Consider the following 18,606-nt stretch of genomic DNA (forward strand, 5'->3'; position numbering starts at 1 on the left):
AACCCCCAATGCCATTCCCAATCTCAAATGACAGCAAACACATTAACAGGATTTACTTTAAGAGATACTCTAACAATGCTTAAGGAACATCTCTAAATTTCTGATAGAGAAGCTGAAAAACAGAAGCTCTATTATTCCCCTTACACACCTGTAATTTTCTCCCATAAAAATCTAAGTCCTTTATACCTGTTGTTTAAGATGATTAAGTTCAGCTGTCTGGGGATCAAAATTAACCACAGGTTTGTTCTTGATTTTTCTTGCTCTGTTGGCATAGCGGAGAGTATTTAACGTTTCTTCTAGATTGGAATCAGCAGGACTCACACAGGCTATCATAAGAGTATGGCTATTACCTCCTAAAGAATCTGAAAAACAGCAAAGAACAATGGATAAAATGAAATCAAGTAGGATACATGCACAAGCTGCTCATTTGGGTTGGTTACTTCAAACTCAGACAAGAAAAAATTCTTAGGTACTTACAAATTTCCTAGTACACTAAGATTTCTTTTTTCAGTTTTTATTTTTTTATTAGTACATGTTTGCAGTACATAATGATTACATCCCTCATGGGGAGTTAATAAATGTACAAAACAAATCTTAATTCATTTTTATCTCCTTCCCCCTCTTTACCCTCCCTACTCCTTCCATCTCTTGGTCCACTTCCCTTTTGCAAAAGATCTACCTCCCTATTTCCTATTACCTATCTTTTATTTTTCTCTTTATATTTTAGGTTTCTAACAAGAGAAACCATGCAATATTTAAGCTTGTGTGTCTGATTTATTTCACTTAACATTATGGCCTCAAGGTACATCTGTTTCCTACAAATTACTCCTTTATCCTTCTTTATGGCACAGTAGTACTCCATTGTGTATAAATACCACATTTTTTAATTCATTATCTGTCAATGGACATATAGGCTGCTTCCAAGATTTAGCTATTATAAATTGTGCTGCTATAAACATGGGTATGCATGTATCAATCACTGTAATATGATGTCTTTAACTCTTTCAGGAAGATACCTAGGAGAATAACAGTCAAGTGGAATTTTAATTTTCAGTTTTTTGAGGAATCTCCATACTGATTTCCATAATGGAGTTCCTTTTCCCCCGATGCTCCAGCATTTGTTATTATTTGATTTCTTGGTGATATCCATTCTTTCTGGAGTAAGATGAAATCTCAGTGTTGCTTCAATTTGCATTTCTCTAATGGCCAGAGATGCTGAACATTTGTTTACGTATTTATTGGCCATTTGTACTTTTTCTGAGAAGTGTCTGTTCATTTCAGTTGCCCATTTTTTGATTGGGTCTTTTATTTTCAGGGGTCTGATTTTTTGAGTTCTTTATATAGTCTAGATATTAGTTCTCTCTGAGTGGTAACTGGCAAAGAATTTTTCTCATTTTGTAGGCTCTCTCTTCACTCTATTTGTTTTTTCCTTTTCTGTGCAGAAGATTTTTTTTTTTTTTTTGGTACCAGGGATCAAACTCGGGACCTTGTGCTTGTGAGGCAGGCACTGGAACCACTGAGCTAAATCCCCAGCCCAGTGCAGAAGATTTTTAATTTGCTATGATCCCATTTGTTGATTTATGCCCTTATTTTTTGTCCAACCGGGATTCTGTTCAGAAAGTCCTTGTCTATGCCTATGCCTATTTTATCTTCTAGCAGATTGTTTCTGTTTTAACTTTTAGATCTTTGATCCATTTTGATTTTAGTTTCTGATGTCTAAAATGATATAACTTTTAGAATCCTATTGCATGTGTCCCTATCGCCAAGAGAAACTATGATTTCAGTAGTTAATTAGGTTAAAACAATTGGGAAGTGGCCTAGGAAAGTTAAATAAAGCCACTAATGAGATTAAACATTCTTAGGATGGCCCCTCTTGGTAGATTTTTAACTCTGTAGAGATTTCTGCTGAGCAGCACTATTAATTAAAGAAACAGTAACAAAGTTCATTTTCAGGTGCAAAGCACTAAGTACATCTATAACATTTTTGGCTCTCAAAAGCATATGAAAATATTTTTTCATTATCTTAGAAACCTGATTACCAAGAGCTAGCTAGCCCCTCCCCATTAGACCGGTGTGTATGTGATAGCCCAAATAGTAATTTTGCTGTTGTTTTTCTTTTAGCAGTTTCACCTTTGCTTTCTTAGCACTATCATTCTAAGTTACCCTCTCTTATTTTTAGAGGCACTTTGGGCTTACCTTGAAGTAGTCGAGTCAATTTGGAATCTCTGTAGGGCACAAAGCCACACTTTTTGTCATCTCCAAGAGCACTGATTACATTGCCCAAGCATAAGAGGCCTCGGTTAATATTAATACCTAATAGCAGAGCACAAAAGTGATTGGTAAATTGCTCAGTAAAGAATCTAACCCACCTATATTTCTGAAAAAGGAAAGAAATAAAGATCCCATAGATATAACTGTTATTAATCCTAAGGAAACTTCTTAATCCTGTTTTTTTTTTCAGAGTGCATCTTTATGTCAAAGGACAAATGCCCAAGAGTTGAATTTGCACAACAGAGTCCATCATCACTTCTTGCCCTTTCCATGGAAACAACACACAGAGAAAATTATCACTATGACAACAACCATCTGTAATTATTTATTTTTACATAAATTAGCATAATCCTTAAATGCTATGAAATTGGATGAATACTTTTTACAATCTTATTATCATTACTTTTACTATTATTTTCATTTTACAGATAAGGCAGCTAGATCAGAGGTTAAATGGATTGTCTAAGGTCAAACAGCTAGTAAGTAGTGGGTCTAAGATTCCATCTCAGGATTTCAGTCAAATCCTATGTTCTTTCTTATGCCATACTGGAATACCTTTCCACTTATTCCTTCGAAAAGGATAAGGATTACTTTCCACTCTAATTCTGAGGCTCCTCTAAAGCACCTAACTTCCCACTATTATGTTTACTGTGGAAAGGCTATATAGTACACTGGTTAATTGCATGCCCTTTGATGTCAGACACTCCTAGGTTCTAATACTGGCTCTGTGAATGATTAGAGATATGATCTTGGGCAAGTTCCTCATAAAATGAAGCAAATCTATCTACTTTATTGGGTTGTAGTGGGAATTAAATAAGATAATATATATATATACACACACACACACATATATATAATGTTAAGTGATAAATAATGGTGCTATAGTTGAATGTGTGGCTCCTTTCCCAAATTCGTGTTGAAATTTCATCTCCAGTGCAACAATATTAGGAGGTAAGCCCTTCAGAAGGTTATTAGGCCAGGAAGTTTCTGCCTTATAGGTAGGCTTAATGCCTTTTAAAAGGGCTGGAGGAAACTAGCCAGGACTTTATGCCCTTCTGTCCCTTTTGTCATGTGAGGACAAAGTGTTCATTTTTTTTATCCTGTCCACTTCTGTAAAAATGCAGTGAAAAGATGTGTTGATGCTGTGATCTTGGACTTCTCAGCTTCCAGAATGACAAATGAATTTCTATTGTTTACAAATTACCCAACCTGAAGTATTTTGTTAAAGTAGCATAAATGGCATCCTTATTGTTAGTTCTATTCTGCCTTTTACTTATTCAGCCATACTTTGGGCTCCCTTATAATTTGAAACGGGTAGATTTATAAGACCCTAACTTCAGTTTCCTCTCTAACGTCATCTTTCTTGGGTTCTGTTCTTCACCTTTATTGCAACTATCAATTTACTGACCTTTTCTAATATTCTCAGTAAATGAGCCTCTTTTGGGACTCAAAGTGTTTCTTCCAAACCCCATGTTCAACCATTTCAGCTTTGTTTTCCCAAGCACTCACTAGATTCATGATTTTCTACCATTCCCACCATAGAATAGGTTAAACCAACTTTGAGTGTGTGTGTGTGTGTGTGTGTGTGTGTGTGTGTGTGTGTGTATGTGTCTGTATTTGCATGCTACAATGCTGAAGAAATAATATAACTAAATGGACTGGATCCATTACAATGCACTACTGACCTTAGCTGAACTCTTAGTTAATCATCAATCTTTTCTTCCTCGTTCTTACTTGATCAACCAAATCTCATTAAACATGTCAGCTATTTTAAACACTCATCATTTTCAGGGCTATACATCTACTTCCACTCTATTAGTAGATTATTTCACCAGATACTTTATAGAGATTGAAATTATCCACAAGTCCTTCCTAATTGTCCTTCTCCTCATCTCGCATTAATTCTTTAGCTATTATTCACTTTCTCCTTTCCCTTATTTCAGAAGAAATAGCTGCCGTTATTCTCAAGGCCCTGTCATTTGCCTTTGCCCATGTTTCTATTCCCTTCATTTTTTTCTGCAACCTTTGCTCCTTTGATCTTTTTTCCCCCTTTCTCTTAGATCTCCAATTTATTTTCCCTTCACAAATTTTTGAGTCCACACACATGCTTGAATCTCCCCAATCTAAAACAAAACCAATTTCTTTAAGGAACCATCCTTTTCTTTTCCTTTTTTAGCCAACTGGAAGAGACACTATTTTGCAGAGCTATTTATCCCACCCAGGAAGAAGAGCCTGCTGAGATTTATCAAATCTGCTTGCCAATACACTAATCCTTATATTAGTTCTTTCCTTTCTTTTCTTTCCCTTTTTAGCCAAATAGAACATTGTGCCATCTTATTAGTCCAAATGCTATCTGTATATAAAGGAGAGACTGCTGGGATTTTTTCAAAGATGCTGAACAAAACTTCTATCTATAGTTTCATATAAGAACAAAAGAAATTTTGAGATGAAACCTCTATGGCTTTTAGAGTCTAAACCAGTGGTACCAAACCTATGGCCATGTGTCATAGCAGGCTATTTATATCATTGAAAGCTGTAAAAGGTTCGCCATCATGGAAAGCAAAAAACACAGACTTAAGGATAAAGTAATTACAATTACTAGGTTTTTTTCTTCTTCAAATGAGAGTTGAGGCTTTGTAATAGTAGCTAATGGGAGCATGAATATCTTACTAGAAAGAAATCATCACGAAATAGAATTTCTTTTCTGTTAAGACATTAAAATGATAAATTGAGAAGGATTTAAAAAATGTTTGCAGAGGCTTAAAATTTCTGATCAAGGGTGGCTACAGAGTAAAATGCCCATAAAAATAATGTGACCTGTTCTTTTCACTTTAAGGTTGAGAATAGATAGAGTAAGGAGAGTCAAGAATGTTATTCAGTTCCTTTAGGTATTTGCTCACTATGAAAACAAATAAATGAGGTTTTTACAGTAAAAGAGAAATACAACTTTAAAGCTACCATAGAGGAACATTACAATAGATTTCATAAGTGAAATAGAAAGGTACAATTGTAGCAAGAGAGAAAAGCTAGATAGGAGGCAAATTAACTCTATAGGCAGTGGCTCTCAATTAGGGGCAATTTTGCTTATGAGGGAATATTTGACAATATCTGGAGACATTTAGTTGACACAACTTGATGGACAAGCATGTGGAATTAGCAACTAGTGAGCAGAGACCAAGGGTCACTGTCCTGTAATGCACAGGGTAGCTCCCTTTCCACCAATTATTTGACCCAAAATTGTCAATGAGATGAGAAACCCTGCTATATATGTGAAAAAAAAATGTATGAGCCTAAGGCTGGTAGAATGGTGGAGCAAATTAAGGTGAAAGGCTGAAGTAAAATAATATAGATATAATATGCTTGGTCGGAGAGAAAGAGAGTATTCTGTTATTGAAATGGATCAGAAAACTTCCAGGGGCTAGAACCGAGAGGGGATATAGTGAGGATATTGGATTACAAACAGAGAATCTTAGTTCAAAGGCTGGTTCTGCCACTTACCAATGTGTGTAATGTTGGACAAACAACTGAAACTTTTAAAAATCCATAATATAAAGACAATGTCTATTTTCACAGGACTATGATAAAAATCAAATGTGATCTGTTAAAAGCTATCCTCATATTATATATTTATGCATGCAGTGCTGGGGAATGAACCAAAAGTCTCACATATGCTAGGCGAACACTCTATGACTAAGCCACATATTCAGTCCTACATGTAAGTTATTATTAACAGAGTAGAGAATTTTGGGTAATTTGGATATTTTCTAAGTTGTATGAGGGTAAAAGTAGAATACCCGAAAAATCCCTTATCTGCTCAGATAGCAATTTCTTCACCCAAATGATACTGTAAATGAAAAAGGAATGCTTGGCTTTCAAGTTGACACATAAGGAATAACTGACTATAGAAGTGAAATAATGGAAATCCAGTTGTAGGGGAAAACAAGGGTCATGAACAAATATCAGTACTCTAGACCTTAAGAAAATAACCTCTAAACTTCAGGTGAAATAAAAAGATAGTAAAGATCCTAAGTCCAGAAAGTCTGAAGAAAAAAACTAAAAAGATGGAAGGCTTTCAAGAAATATAATTGCACAAGAAGATGGTGGAGCGGTGAGCAGAAGACAAAGAGCCTCTCTGAGATTTGATGTCCTGACACTAGAATATAGTGGCAAGAGGAGAAGAAGAGGAGAAATGGGTCCTGGGAAACCAGGATCTGAAGCAAGAACTGAAGTCCACTGGGAGAGTGAAAAGACTTCAACAAAGAGGAGGGAGATAACAAGCAGGGCTCTTCGGCAGAGCCTCGACATATGACATGGAAATGGTGGGTCAAACCTATAGACAGATGGTGACTACTGACAACCCTGGAAGCCTCCTCAGAGAAATACACCAGTGGATGCAGCAGACTGCAGTGACTGGTGAGTTAGTCTCGTTCAGACATCCCCCGAGAGAGTGACTGCCCAGTAGCCATTTTGGAGAGGGGTCAACTGAGCTCAAAACTCAGAACAGCTACGGGCGGACTCCATTTAGTGCCTCCCGGTGTCTCAGTGAGGGTGCCAAGTTCAAGTCAGTGGAAGGTTAAGGAGTGGAGTTCAAATTGGCAGGGAGCATAGTTCAAGATGTCAAGAGGTGCTTGGAATGTTGCAGGCTCAAAAAACTTGGTTCCAGCATCACAGCCAGAAGCCAGCCTAAATGTCAATGGAACTAAAAGTGCAGACCATCTGGGATAATCTACTACCCCACCCCAATGTTACAGCTGATTTGCTGGGATTAATCAGTTTGGCTCTGGACTCTGTCTACTCACATCGTCTACCAGTGACAGCAGAGACGCGTCTTGAATTGGACTTTAAAATTAGTACAATTATGTCACCTTGGCTAAAGCAGTATAATCAGCAATAATAACAGCATCAAATACAGCCTAGTAAATGAAAAACTGTGGTAACTATTAATTTGCCACCCTTAACCATGTGAAATAGATTTGTGGTTACATAACAAAATCTAAAACAAACTAGAAAATTATATGCTCTTCTCTGGACCTTATTCTCTTTGGGGGGGTTCTTATTCTTGATTTATTTTGTTTTTTTCTTGACTCTTTTCTAGTTTCATTTCTTCTTTTCTGGTTCTTATTCTTGATTTATTTTGTTTTTTCTTGATTGTCTGAACATGGTTTCTGGGTTTTTGTTGTTCTGTTCTTGTTTTCATTTCTTTCTTTCTCTTTCCCTCCTGCCTTCTTCACCACTTTCCCAAAGTTTGTACAATCTTCTTTGGTCCTCCAGCCTTGCTTCTAATCTCTTCTTCTATCTCTCTATCTTTCCCCCAATCCCTCTGAAATCTTCTTCCCTAAGGATAAAATCACCATATTAAAGGCCTATTTATTGCATATAATTGTAGTAATCAGTTGTTCTTCCTGATATACCCAGACTGAGAGTGCCTAAGGGTCTTAAAAACAAAACAACAAATCTATAGACCAGAGCCAAAGAACAGTGGCTGGGCCAAGAAGACAGAAACTTCTTATTCCCAATAAACTGAAGAGGTAGGATCTTGCAACAGAGTGAAAACCCAAAAGCCAGCTACACTTGGAAGACACCTCTGACAAGTAGTCATTTCCTAAGGGTTTGGAATACTGGCATTAAAGGTATTCACCATAAGCAATTTACAAGCATCAACCCAGGAATTAAACTAAAAAATAAATAGAAAATGAGAAGACACCTAAACAAGATGCACCCCTCTCCAGGCTTCTAGCTCACCAAAGGCAAACCCAGGGGGCAATGAGGTGGAACAATCCAAAAACCACCCACCTGGACTCTCTGAAGTGGTAACAGCAGAAGTAACAAAACAGATGAATGAGTCTCTAGAAAAAAAAATCAAAGCATAAATAATTTTTCAGAAAACTACAGTTGGTGACCAGAATGAAAGACATGCTTACTAACTGTAGAGCAGATACAGATTTAAAAAAAAAGGGGGGGGGGCTGGAGATTTAGCTCAGTGGTTCCGGCGCCTGCCTCACAAGCACAAGGTCCCGAGTTTGATCCCCGGTACCAAAAAAAAAAACAAAAGAAAAAGAGGAGTTCACAAAAATGATGGAAACCATGAACGCCCAGCACAGTAAAGAAATGGAATCCATGAAACAGATTCAAACATATATGCAGGAGATTAAAAACTCCACTGAAAAGTATACACGGAAGAACGAGCCAGTGTGAGGACAGAATATCAGATACAGAAGACAGTACTGCAATTAGCGATCATGATAAGAAAGATTTCTTAAAAATAGTAAGGGATCATAAGAAATCAATCCTGGGGCCGGGGGTTTAGTTCAGTGGGTTTGCCGCCTGCTGCGCAAGTGCAAGGACCCGAGTTCAATCCCCGGTACCAAAAAAGAAAAAAATCAATCCAGCAGATGCTAGATGATACAAAGAAGAATAACATAAGATTGATCAGAGTTGCTGGGGATTTAGCTCAGTGATGCTGCCAGGACAGCTGGCAACAAAGTACAGGACAGCTGGCAATGAAGTATTTTAATCCCTAAAGGAAAACAGCCTCCAGCCTGATAGGTCTCCCACTACCTCAGCAGCTATTATGTATAGTAGTTGCCCTATTTCTATTGTGCCTTGCCCCCTCCCCTGTGTGACGTCACGCCAAGATGGTTGCTCCCACCAAAGAACAAACACTTCTTTCCAGCATGCCCCTGTTCCCACCTAGAGAGTAACCCAATACTGGCTCACCTCCTACCACTTGGTGATGTCACCGACTCCTCCATTCCCTAGCCACTATCTCACTGAACCCCACCGCAGCTCCTACAAGCCCCACCCCCGCTCCTATAAAAGGCACTTGCTGTCCTGGCCATATTGCCTATGTCTCTCCTTTGTTCAGAGACAGCCTGGCAGATCTGTTCCCCTAGTAAAGGTTTGCTGTGGCCTAGTCTGGTCTTGGTTTTTGGCCCTTTTACCTGACACAACTCAGACTGACATACCCCACAAAACTATCTTTCAAAATTGATGGAGAAATAAGAAATTTCCATGACAAAAAACGTTTGAAGAAATTCGTGACCACCACACTAGCTCTCCAAAGGTTCTGAAGGATATTCTAGAAAGAGATAACAAGGATTACAACTCCATGAACTCCAGCAGAATGAATCCACCAGGCAAGGCAAAAAGTTAAACAGAAGAGGAAAGAAGGGAGCCAACAACAGGAAAATAACACGACAGAGATAGTTTAATTCTTATCAGTTATAACCATCAATGTTAATGGTCTCAATTCACCAATCAAGAGAAACAGATTGGCAGAATGGATCAGGAAGCAATTTCCAACAATATGTTTCATACAAGAAATACATTTAATTAAAAAAGAAATTCATAGACTGAAAGTCAAAAGATGGAAAACAATACTCCATGAACCAGGAACCCAGAAAAAATCAGGGGTAGCTATTCTATTTGCAGACAAAGTGAATTTCAGGCCAAGACTGATTAAGAGAAACAAAGAAGGTAATTACATCCTTGTAAAGGGAACAATCCAAGAAGAGATAACAATCATAAATATATATGCATCAAGTAGCAGTGCACTCAACTATATAAAACAAATATTAACAGACAAGAAAAATCAAATATGCACTAATACAGTTGTAATCAGGGACCTCAATACCCCACTGTTACAAATAGATCAACTAGACAAAAAAACAATAAAGTATTAGAACTTTAGAACAAATGCACTTAATAGATGTTCCACCCCACAACATCAGAATAAACATTCTTCTCAAGTGGACACGGGACATTCTCCAGAACAAACCACATACTAGCTTATAGAACATGCTTAAGTAAATGTAAAGGAATTGAAATTCTCCCAGGCTAAGTATCAGACCATAGTGTAATGAAACTGGAAATCAATGGCAAAAGAACTTCATAAATACATAGAAATTGAACAACACCCTCCCCAACAAACAATGGATCACAGATGAAACTGAAGAAATCAGACAGTTTCTACAACTAAATGATAATGCTAATACAACATATCAGAACTTATAGGATACAATAAAAGCAGAGAAATTTATAGCGGTGAATACCCATATCAGGAAAACAGTGGGCTGAAATAAACAACCTAATGTTGAACCTCAAGCTTCTAGAAAAGAGTGAATCAAGCTCAAAACTTGTATGAGGGAGAAAATTACAAAAATCAGAGCAGAAATTAATGCAATGGAGCTTAAAAAAATACAAAGAATCAATGAATTAGTTCTTTGAAAGATTAAATAAAACTGACAGACCCTTAGCCAAACTTATCAAAAAAGAAAAGACTCAAATCTATGCAATTAGGAAGGAAAAGAGTAAAATCACAACAGATCCTGCATAAATCCAGAAAATCAATAGCTACTTGAAGAACTTGTATTCTAATAAGACAGAAAACAAAGAAGAAATGGACAGATTCCTAGATACACTTCAATTACCAAAACTGAATCAAGAAGATATAAGCACTCCAAATAAACCAATTATCAGTCAATAAAATTGAAGATATAATTTAAAAACTAACAAAGAAAAGCCCAGGCCCTGATGGATTCCCTGCTGATTTCCACAAGAAATTTAGAGAAGACCTAATGCCACTACTTCTCAAACTCTTTAATAAAATTGAAAAGGAAGCAATATTCCAAAATTCATTCCTGTAAGCAACCATTACCCTGATACCAAAACCAGAGAAAGATCCAATCAAAAAAGAGAACTACATGTCAATCTCCCTAATGAACATAGATGCAAAAATCCTCAAACAGAATACAGCAAATCATCAAGAAGATTATAAACCCTGACCAAGTACGATTCATCTCAGGGTTGCAGGGATGGTTCAACATATGCAAATCAATAAATTTAATACACTATATTAACAGAGCCAAGGACAAAAATCATATGATCATCTCAATAGATACAAAAAAAGCATTTGACAAGGTCTGACATTCATTCATGATAAAAACCTTACACAATATTGGAAAGGATGGTCTTGATCTCAGTCTGATAAAAGCCATTTATGACAAACTAATAGCCAACATCATACTAAATAAACAAAAACTGAAAGCTTTCACTCTAAAATCTGGAAGAAGATAAGGATGTCCACTGTCACCACTCTTATTCCATATAGTTCTGGAAACATTAGCCAGAGCAAACAGACATGACAAAGAAATATAAGGAATAAGGATAGGAAAGGAAGAAATCAAATTATTGTTATTTGCAGATGACATGATACTCTACATAGAAGACCCTAAAAGCTCCACCAAAAGCTGTCTCAATTTAATAACCAAATTCAGTAGCATGGCTGGATACCAAGTCAACACTCAAAAATCAATAGCCTTCATGTACACGAATAACAAACTCACTGAGAGAAATTAGGGAAATAACACCTTTCACAATAACATTAAAAACAAAAGAAATATCTAGGAATCAATCTAATGAAGGAAGTAAAAGACCTTTACATGGAAAATCACAGTACTTTGAAAAAGGAGATCAAAGAAGATATCAGAAAGTAGATAGCCTTTGTTTTAGGTAGGAAGAACCAATACCACAAAAATGGTCATACTTCCAAAACTGCTGCACAGATTTAATACAATCCTGACCAAAAGACCAATAGCATATATCACAGAATTAGAGAAAACAATCCTAAAATTCATTTAGAATCAGAAAAGACCTAACATAGCAAAAGCAATTCTGGTCAACAAAGGAGAGGCAGAAGGCATCACAATATCCAACTTGAAATTATACTACAAAGCTACTGTAGTAAGATCAGCATGGTACTGGCAAAAACAAAACAAAACAGAAAAAACAAAAAACAAACAAATCCAAGAATCAGTGGATCAAATTAGAAGATGCAGAAACAATTCCAAACACACTCTAATCTTTGACAAAGGGGCCAAATTCCCTCACTGGAAGAAAGATAGTTTCTTTAATAAATGGTACTGGAAAATTTGGCTTCCACATGACAAAGACTAAAACTAGACCCATGTCTCTCACCATGCACTAAACTAAAATTGAAATGGATCAAAGATCTAAATAGTAAAACAAAACACTAAATCTGGAAGAGAGACTAGCTAAAACTCCTATAGACATTGGTGTAGGAAAAGACTAAGAAAAGAACCCCAATTGCACAGGAAATATCACAAAGAATCAGCAACTGGGCTCTCATCTTATTAAAAAGCTTTTACACAGCAAAAGAAACCATCGAGTAAAAATACAACCCACAGTGTGGGAAACATTTTTTGCCATCTGTTCCTCAGACAAAGCACTGCTATATAGAATATTTAAAGAACTCAAAAAATTCAGACCCTTCAGATTTAAAGACTCAATCCAAAAATGGACATCTGAAATGAATAGACACTGCTCAGATAAAGAAGTAGAAACAGCAAAATAAATATATGAAAAAGTTTTCAACATCACTGGTCATTTGAGAGATGCAAATTAACACAACACTGAGATTCCAGCTCATTCCAGAAAGAATGGCTATCATTAAGAAATCAACAAATAACAAATGCTAGTAAGGCTATGGGAAAAAAGGAATCCTCCACTGTTGGTGGGAGTGCAGACTGGTGAAACCACTGTGGCTATCAGTGTGGAGATCTCTCAAAAATCTAAGCCTAGAGGTTCCATTCAAGCCAGCTATTCCCTTTGTTGGTATCTTTCTGAAAGAATTAAAAGCATCATACTACAGCAATATATGCACACCCATGTTTATAGTGGCACAGTTTGTAACAGCTAAATCTTAGAAACAGCTGAAATGCCCATCAACGAAGAATGTATAAAGGTGTGGTTTTTTTAATCCAATGGAGTACTACTCTGCCGAAAAGAACAATGAGCTTTAGACAATTACAACTAAATGGATGGACCTTGAGACCATACTCTTAAGTGAAATAAATCTGACACACGTTTAAATATGGTATTGTTTCTCTCATGTGAGAAACAAAAAGTGTAAATAAGGACCAAAATGTACAGTAGATATTAGCAAATGGAAGGAAAATGTTCAAATAAGAAGGGAAACAAGGGAGAAGGGAGGGAGAAAGGAAGGGCAAGAAAACAAAGTAAAAATACAAGGGAAAAATAGAAGCAAAGCTTTTGTACATAGGGAGGACTGGGGGCTTGAGGGGAGGGGGGAATGGGAAAAAAGAGGCAGGGTAGATCATTTCCTACACAAATTTCCTACAATGAGTGTGATAATTACGTATGCCTAAAATGTACCAATAAATATTGTTATTAAAAAAAAAAGGAACCTGGGCTATTTCACACAAGGGCAGGTAAAAGAAGAACCTAAGACAAATTCCTCAGAAAAGCAAGAAGAAATCAGGAAAGGGCAGTGTCACTGAGTCAAGAGAGGAATGAGATTGTCCAGAAGGGTAAGGTCAGGGTGTCAGACGCTGTGGAGTCACCAAGTCAGAGGAGAACTCAAAGGAGCCTGACACATTCAGTTGCTAAGTCACTTGTTGATCTTTACAACCGATAGTTTCAATGGGATGAGGATGCAAGGGTGGAAAAAAACAGAGGTAAAGAGAAAGAGAGGAGTGAAGTAATAAGAGGAAGATGACGGATTTTGCTTTCTTTTAAAATAAGAGAAACAATATATTTCTATGCTGAAGGACAAAGCCAATAGAGACTTGAGAGGTTAAAAACACACAGGTCTGGGAGGTGTAACTCAATGGTAGAGTGCTTACCAGGCATGCATAAAGCCCTGGGTTCAGTTCCCCAGCACTGCAAGAAATAAAATAAAATAAACAAAGCAAAACATAGAAGGAGCTGGGATATTTGATAAAACCACATTTCTGAGAGAGTAAAGAGGGAAGAAAACACCAGAAAACACTCAGACACAATAGCCCTCATATCTGAAACAAAAGAACTGTGTGGACAAATGATGAATGGAATGGTATGCTGAACCTTGCAATTTGTGGGAAAGTGATAGGAGATGATACTGGAAATACAAAGGAGCCAGAAAATAATAGTGTAGTCTCCTGGTACTACCGAATTTCCTAGAAGAGAAAAAAAATGCATCAGAAGATGAAATAGTAAAAAAAGGCAATATCAAAAACCCTAAGACATAAGCCTGGCCTTGAAAGATGGCTATGTTGTAGAGTTTGACTGCAAAAGTGGAGTTAAGGCAGGTACACACTACATCCTCGGCAAGAAGAGTTAGCCATGATGCAACTGTGTAAATACCAGAACTGGCTGGGCATGTTATGAGGACTGTATAGCTCAAATAGAGTGTGTGGATACCAAAGCTGTAAAAGAAGTCCAAAGAAATAGGTTAGGACCAGGATACAAAGGGAAGCCTGGCTATGGTTTTTAGACTTCATCCTATAAGCAGTGAGTGATGTTGCACTTCAAAATTTGTATTCAGGTGAGATGCTATGTACAAAGTAGATTTTAAGGAGCTTAATCCAGCTATAATGTTTAGAATGGAGTGGGTTGTAGAGGTCAAAGACTTATGAAGCTTTTTTTATCTATATGTGCAGGGCGAAGGCATGGACTTTGCAGAAGCTGCAGGGACAGACTGGAAGCAGGAGTATCTCCATAATAATGCTGTGGAGGAAACAGCAGAAGGTAGAGGATACACATTCCTCATTGGGGAGATGACATTGAATGCAATGATTACCCCAATGGAACAGGAAGAAGAACAGACAAAAGAGACTAAAAAGAAACAGTTTGAGTTAGAGGAAGACCAGGAACAGTAAGGAGTTACAAACCATGAAAAGAGTTTCAAAAAAAGTATATTTAAATGTCAATTCCCCAGAAAGGTAGAATTTAAGATGGGTGCTGAAAAGAATCAATTAGTTCTGCTAATTAAAATATCCTTGGTGATCTTATACATAGTGGCTTTAACAAGGTAGGCAAAGACAGATAACCAAATCCAGAGAGAATCAAGATGCTAGATACAAAGTCAATATTAAAAAGTAAATTTGTGGGCCGAGGATTTAGCTTGTGCCTGCCTTGGATGCACAAGGTCTAGAGTTTGATCCCTGGTACCAAAAAAAAAAGTGAATTTGAACTGGGCATGATGGCACTTGCCTCTATTCCCAGCAGTATAGAAGGCTGAGGCAGGAGGATTGTAAGTTTGAGCCCTGCCTGCGCAACTAAGTGACTTAGAGACCCTGTTTCAATACAAAAATTTTAAAAGGGGCCAAGGATGTGGCTCAGTGCAAAGGCCCTGAGGTCAATCCCCAGTATCACCAAAATAAATTTTATTCTCATATATCAAAAACTAAGAAAATAAATTTTTAAAGGTATACAAATAGGAAAGAAGAAAGTCAAATTGTCCCTGTTTATAATTGATAAAAACTCTTTACATAGAAAAACCTCAATACTCACCAAAAAAACTCTTAGAACTGATAAATTCAGCAAAGTGGCAGGACACAAAATTAACAGACAAAACTCATTAGCTTCATATACCAATAATGAACTTTTTGAGAAAAAGGAAAATAATCCCATTCATAGTAGCTTCAAAAAATTAAGATATATAGGCATAAATCTAATCAAAAAAGACAGCTACAATAAAAATTATAAAACACCAATGAGAGAAATCAAAGACACTAGAAGACGGAAAGATCTCTCATATTTACAGATTAGAAAAATTAATATTGTTAAAATGACCACACCACTCAAAGCTAGACTCAATATAATCCCCATCAATATAAAAGTACCATTATTCGCAGAACTAGAAAAACAATGGAAATATTCATAGGGAAGTATAAAATACGCCACAGCAAATGCAGTCCTGAGCAAAAAGAGCAATGCTAGAAATAACAATACTAGAGTTCAAAACATACTATAGTGCCATAGTAACAAAAAAAAGCATGGCATTGGTATTAAAATTAGACATTTAGACCAATGGAACAAAATAGTTCTCAGAAATGTCTATGTATCTATACAGCCAACTGATTCTTGACATAGGGGCCAAAAACATAACTTGGGAAAAAGCCTCTTCAACCAATGGTGCTGGGAAAATTGGATATTCACATGCAGAAAACAGAAACAAGACCCCTCTTAACCTGTACAAAAGTCAACTCAAAGTCAATGAAAGATCTTAATGTAAGATCTGAGACTTTGAAACTACTAGAGGAAAACAGTGAAGAAACATTTGAGGACACTGAAACAGGGAACAATTTTCTGAATAGGATTCTAATACCTCAAGAAACAAAAGCATATCAAATTAAAAAGGTTCTGAATAGAAATGGGAACTATCAACAAAGTAAACAATCTACAGAATGGGGGAAAATCTTTCTCAGAGGATTAATATATAGAATATATAAGGCATTCAAAAAACTTAACAAAATAAGTGATCCAATCAAAATGAGCAAATATCCTGAAAAGACACCTCAAAATATGTACAAATGACCAATAATTACGTGAAAAAATACTCAGCTTCTTTAGCCAACAGGGAAACGCAAAGGAAAACTACGCTGAGATTCCACGTCACTCTAGTCAAAATGGCAATTATCGAAAAAGCAAAAAATAACAAATGCTGACAAGGATGTAGAAAAGGAACCCTTCCACACTATTGGTGGGAATGTAAGTTAGTACAGTCACTATGGAAAAGAGCACGAAGTTTTCTGAAAAAACTAAAAAGAGATCTACTGTATGATCCAGCTATCCCACTTCTGGGCATATATCCAACGGAAATGAAATCAGCATACCAAAAAAATACTTGCACACCCAAGTTTACTGCAGCACTATTCACAACAGAGATATGGAAGCATTATTCACCCATGAAGAACAATTAAATTCTGTCATCTGCAGTAAAATACTAATGGAAGTACAGAACATCATGTTAAGTGAATAAGTCAGACACAGAAAGACAGGTACCACACATCTTTTTTCATATATGGAAGCTAAAAGTCAATCTGAATGCAATGATAGGGGTTGGGATGGGTGGAGTGATATAGGGCAGATAAAAAGAGACTGGATTTGATCAGTGCACACTGCATCCACATGGGAACTGAACCCTGTTTATATGTACAAATAATACATATTAATAAAAAATAAAAGATAAATAAAAGACCATGTTACTTGGGTTTACTCTCTTCATGAGAATTCAGCAACCAATAGATTTATGGTTGACCTATTTTTCTGTCTACCTATTATAATTCAATAAAATGTTTTAAAATATCACAATTCTGTCAAAATACAAATTACCTAAGAACAGAATGAAAGATGTATATGACTTCTACCAGAAAAACTATTTCAAAACATTTTACAGAACTCCTACTAAACAGAGAAAGATACTATGTACATAGATTTAAAAGACCAAATTCTGAATTTTTTTTTGAGGTGGGCGTTTCTCTATGTTACCCAGATTGACCTAGAATGCCTAAAATCAAGTCCTGCCTCAGCCTCTCATGTGCCATTATGCCAGCTGAATTTTATTTTCATAGAGAACCCAGAAGCATACCATGGTATTTTGGAGGTGCTTAATATATAACAAAATGGCACTTCTTATCAGTAGGGAAATGAATTTTAAAATAAATAGTACCAGCGACAATGGGTACTTACATGGCAAAATATACTCCTATATCATATCATGTACAAAAATCAGCTGTACATGGGTTAAAGGCTTAAATGTGAAAGGCAAAACTGTAAAGCTTTTATTTGATAATATAGAAGAATATCTTCAGCATCTTGAGGTATTGAGTTTCTTAAATAAGACACAAAACAAAGTATAAATGAAAAGAGAGTAAAAGGACAAGTCAAAGATGAACAAGATTTTTGTAAAACATACAGGAAAATGGAGATTTTCGATAAATACTATTACAAGTGACTACAGTATATTAAGAACTACTTTTTAAGAACAGTTTTGTTTTGTTTTTTTTGTACCAGGGATCATATTAGGGACCTTGTGCTTGCGAGGCAGGCAGCGGCACCACTGAGCTAAATCCCCAGCCTTAAGGATAGTTTTTAAAAAGATAGACACTCATTAGAAAAACAACAAGCAAGACATGAACAGGCATTTTATAGAAAAGAAAATATACAAACATATGAAAAAGTGATCAGGCCAAAGCCATCGAGGAAATAAAAATTAAAACCACAGTGAACTATCACTCCACAATGACTCAATTTGAAACATTAAAAATTTGAATACAACAGTGTTGGTGGAGAAGGAGCAAAAGGGAGTCTTGGGAGACAGTTTAGAGTATGGGTACCCAGTGACCTAGTAATTCTACTTCCAGGTTTATACCCTAGAAAATTTTAATACACCTGCATCGTGATATATGAAAAAGAACATTCTTAGGGCATTGTTGATAACAGCCAAAAACTGGAAAGTGAAATATCCATCAACAGTATGAAGAATAAATACTGGTATAATCATATGGTGGAATGCTATACAGAAATGAAAAT

General features: G+C 36.4%; 1 protein-coding gene across 8 annotated transcripts in view; it reads right to left on the minus strand.

Moving 5' to 3' along the window:
- The window catches only part of LOC147820469 (chromosome-associated kinesin KIF4A-like), a 111,789-nt gene that overhangs the window by 64,435 nt on the left and 28,748 nt on the right, over nt 1-18,606 (minus strand). For all 8 annotated transcript variants that reach the window (XM_087204176.1, XM_087204175.1, XM_087204180.1 and 5 more), the window contains 2 exons: nt 2,197-2,313; nt 187-362 (listed from right to left, as the gene is read on the minus strand). In XM_087204176.1, the coding sequence (XP_087060302.1) occupies nt 187-362; nt 2,197-2,313 (293 nt within the window). The remainder of the gene's footprint in view (nt 1-186; nt 363-2,196; nt 2,314-18,606) is intronic.

This window comes from Heterocephalus glaber, unplaced genomic scaffold (assembly GCF_053883595.1).
Source record: "Heterocephalus glaber isolate CG9 unplaced genomic scaffold, H.glaber_assembly_v1.0 deba00001871, whole genome shotgun sequence".
NCBI classification, from domain to species: domain Eukaryota; kingdom Metazoa; phylum Chordata; class Mammalia; order Rodentia; family Bathyergidae; genus Heterocephalus; species Heterocephalus glaber.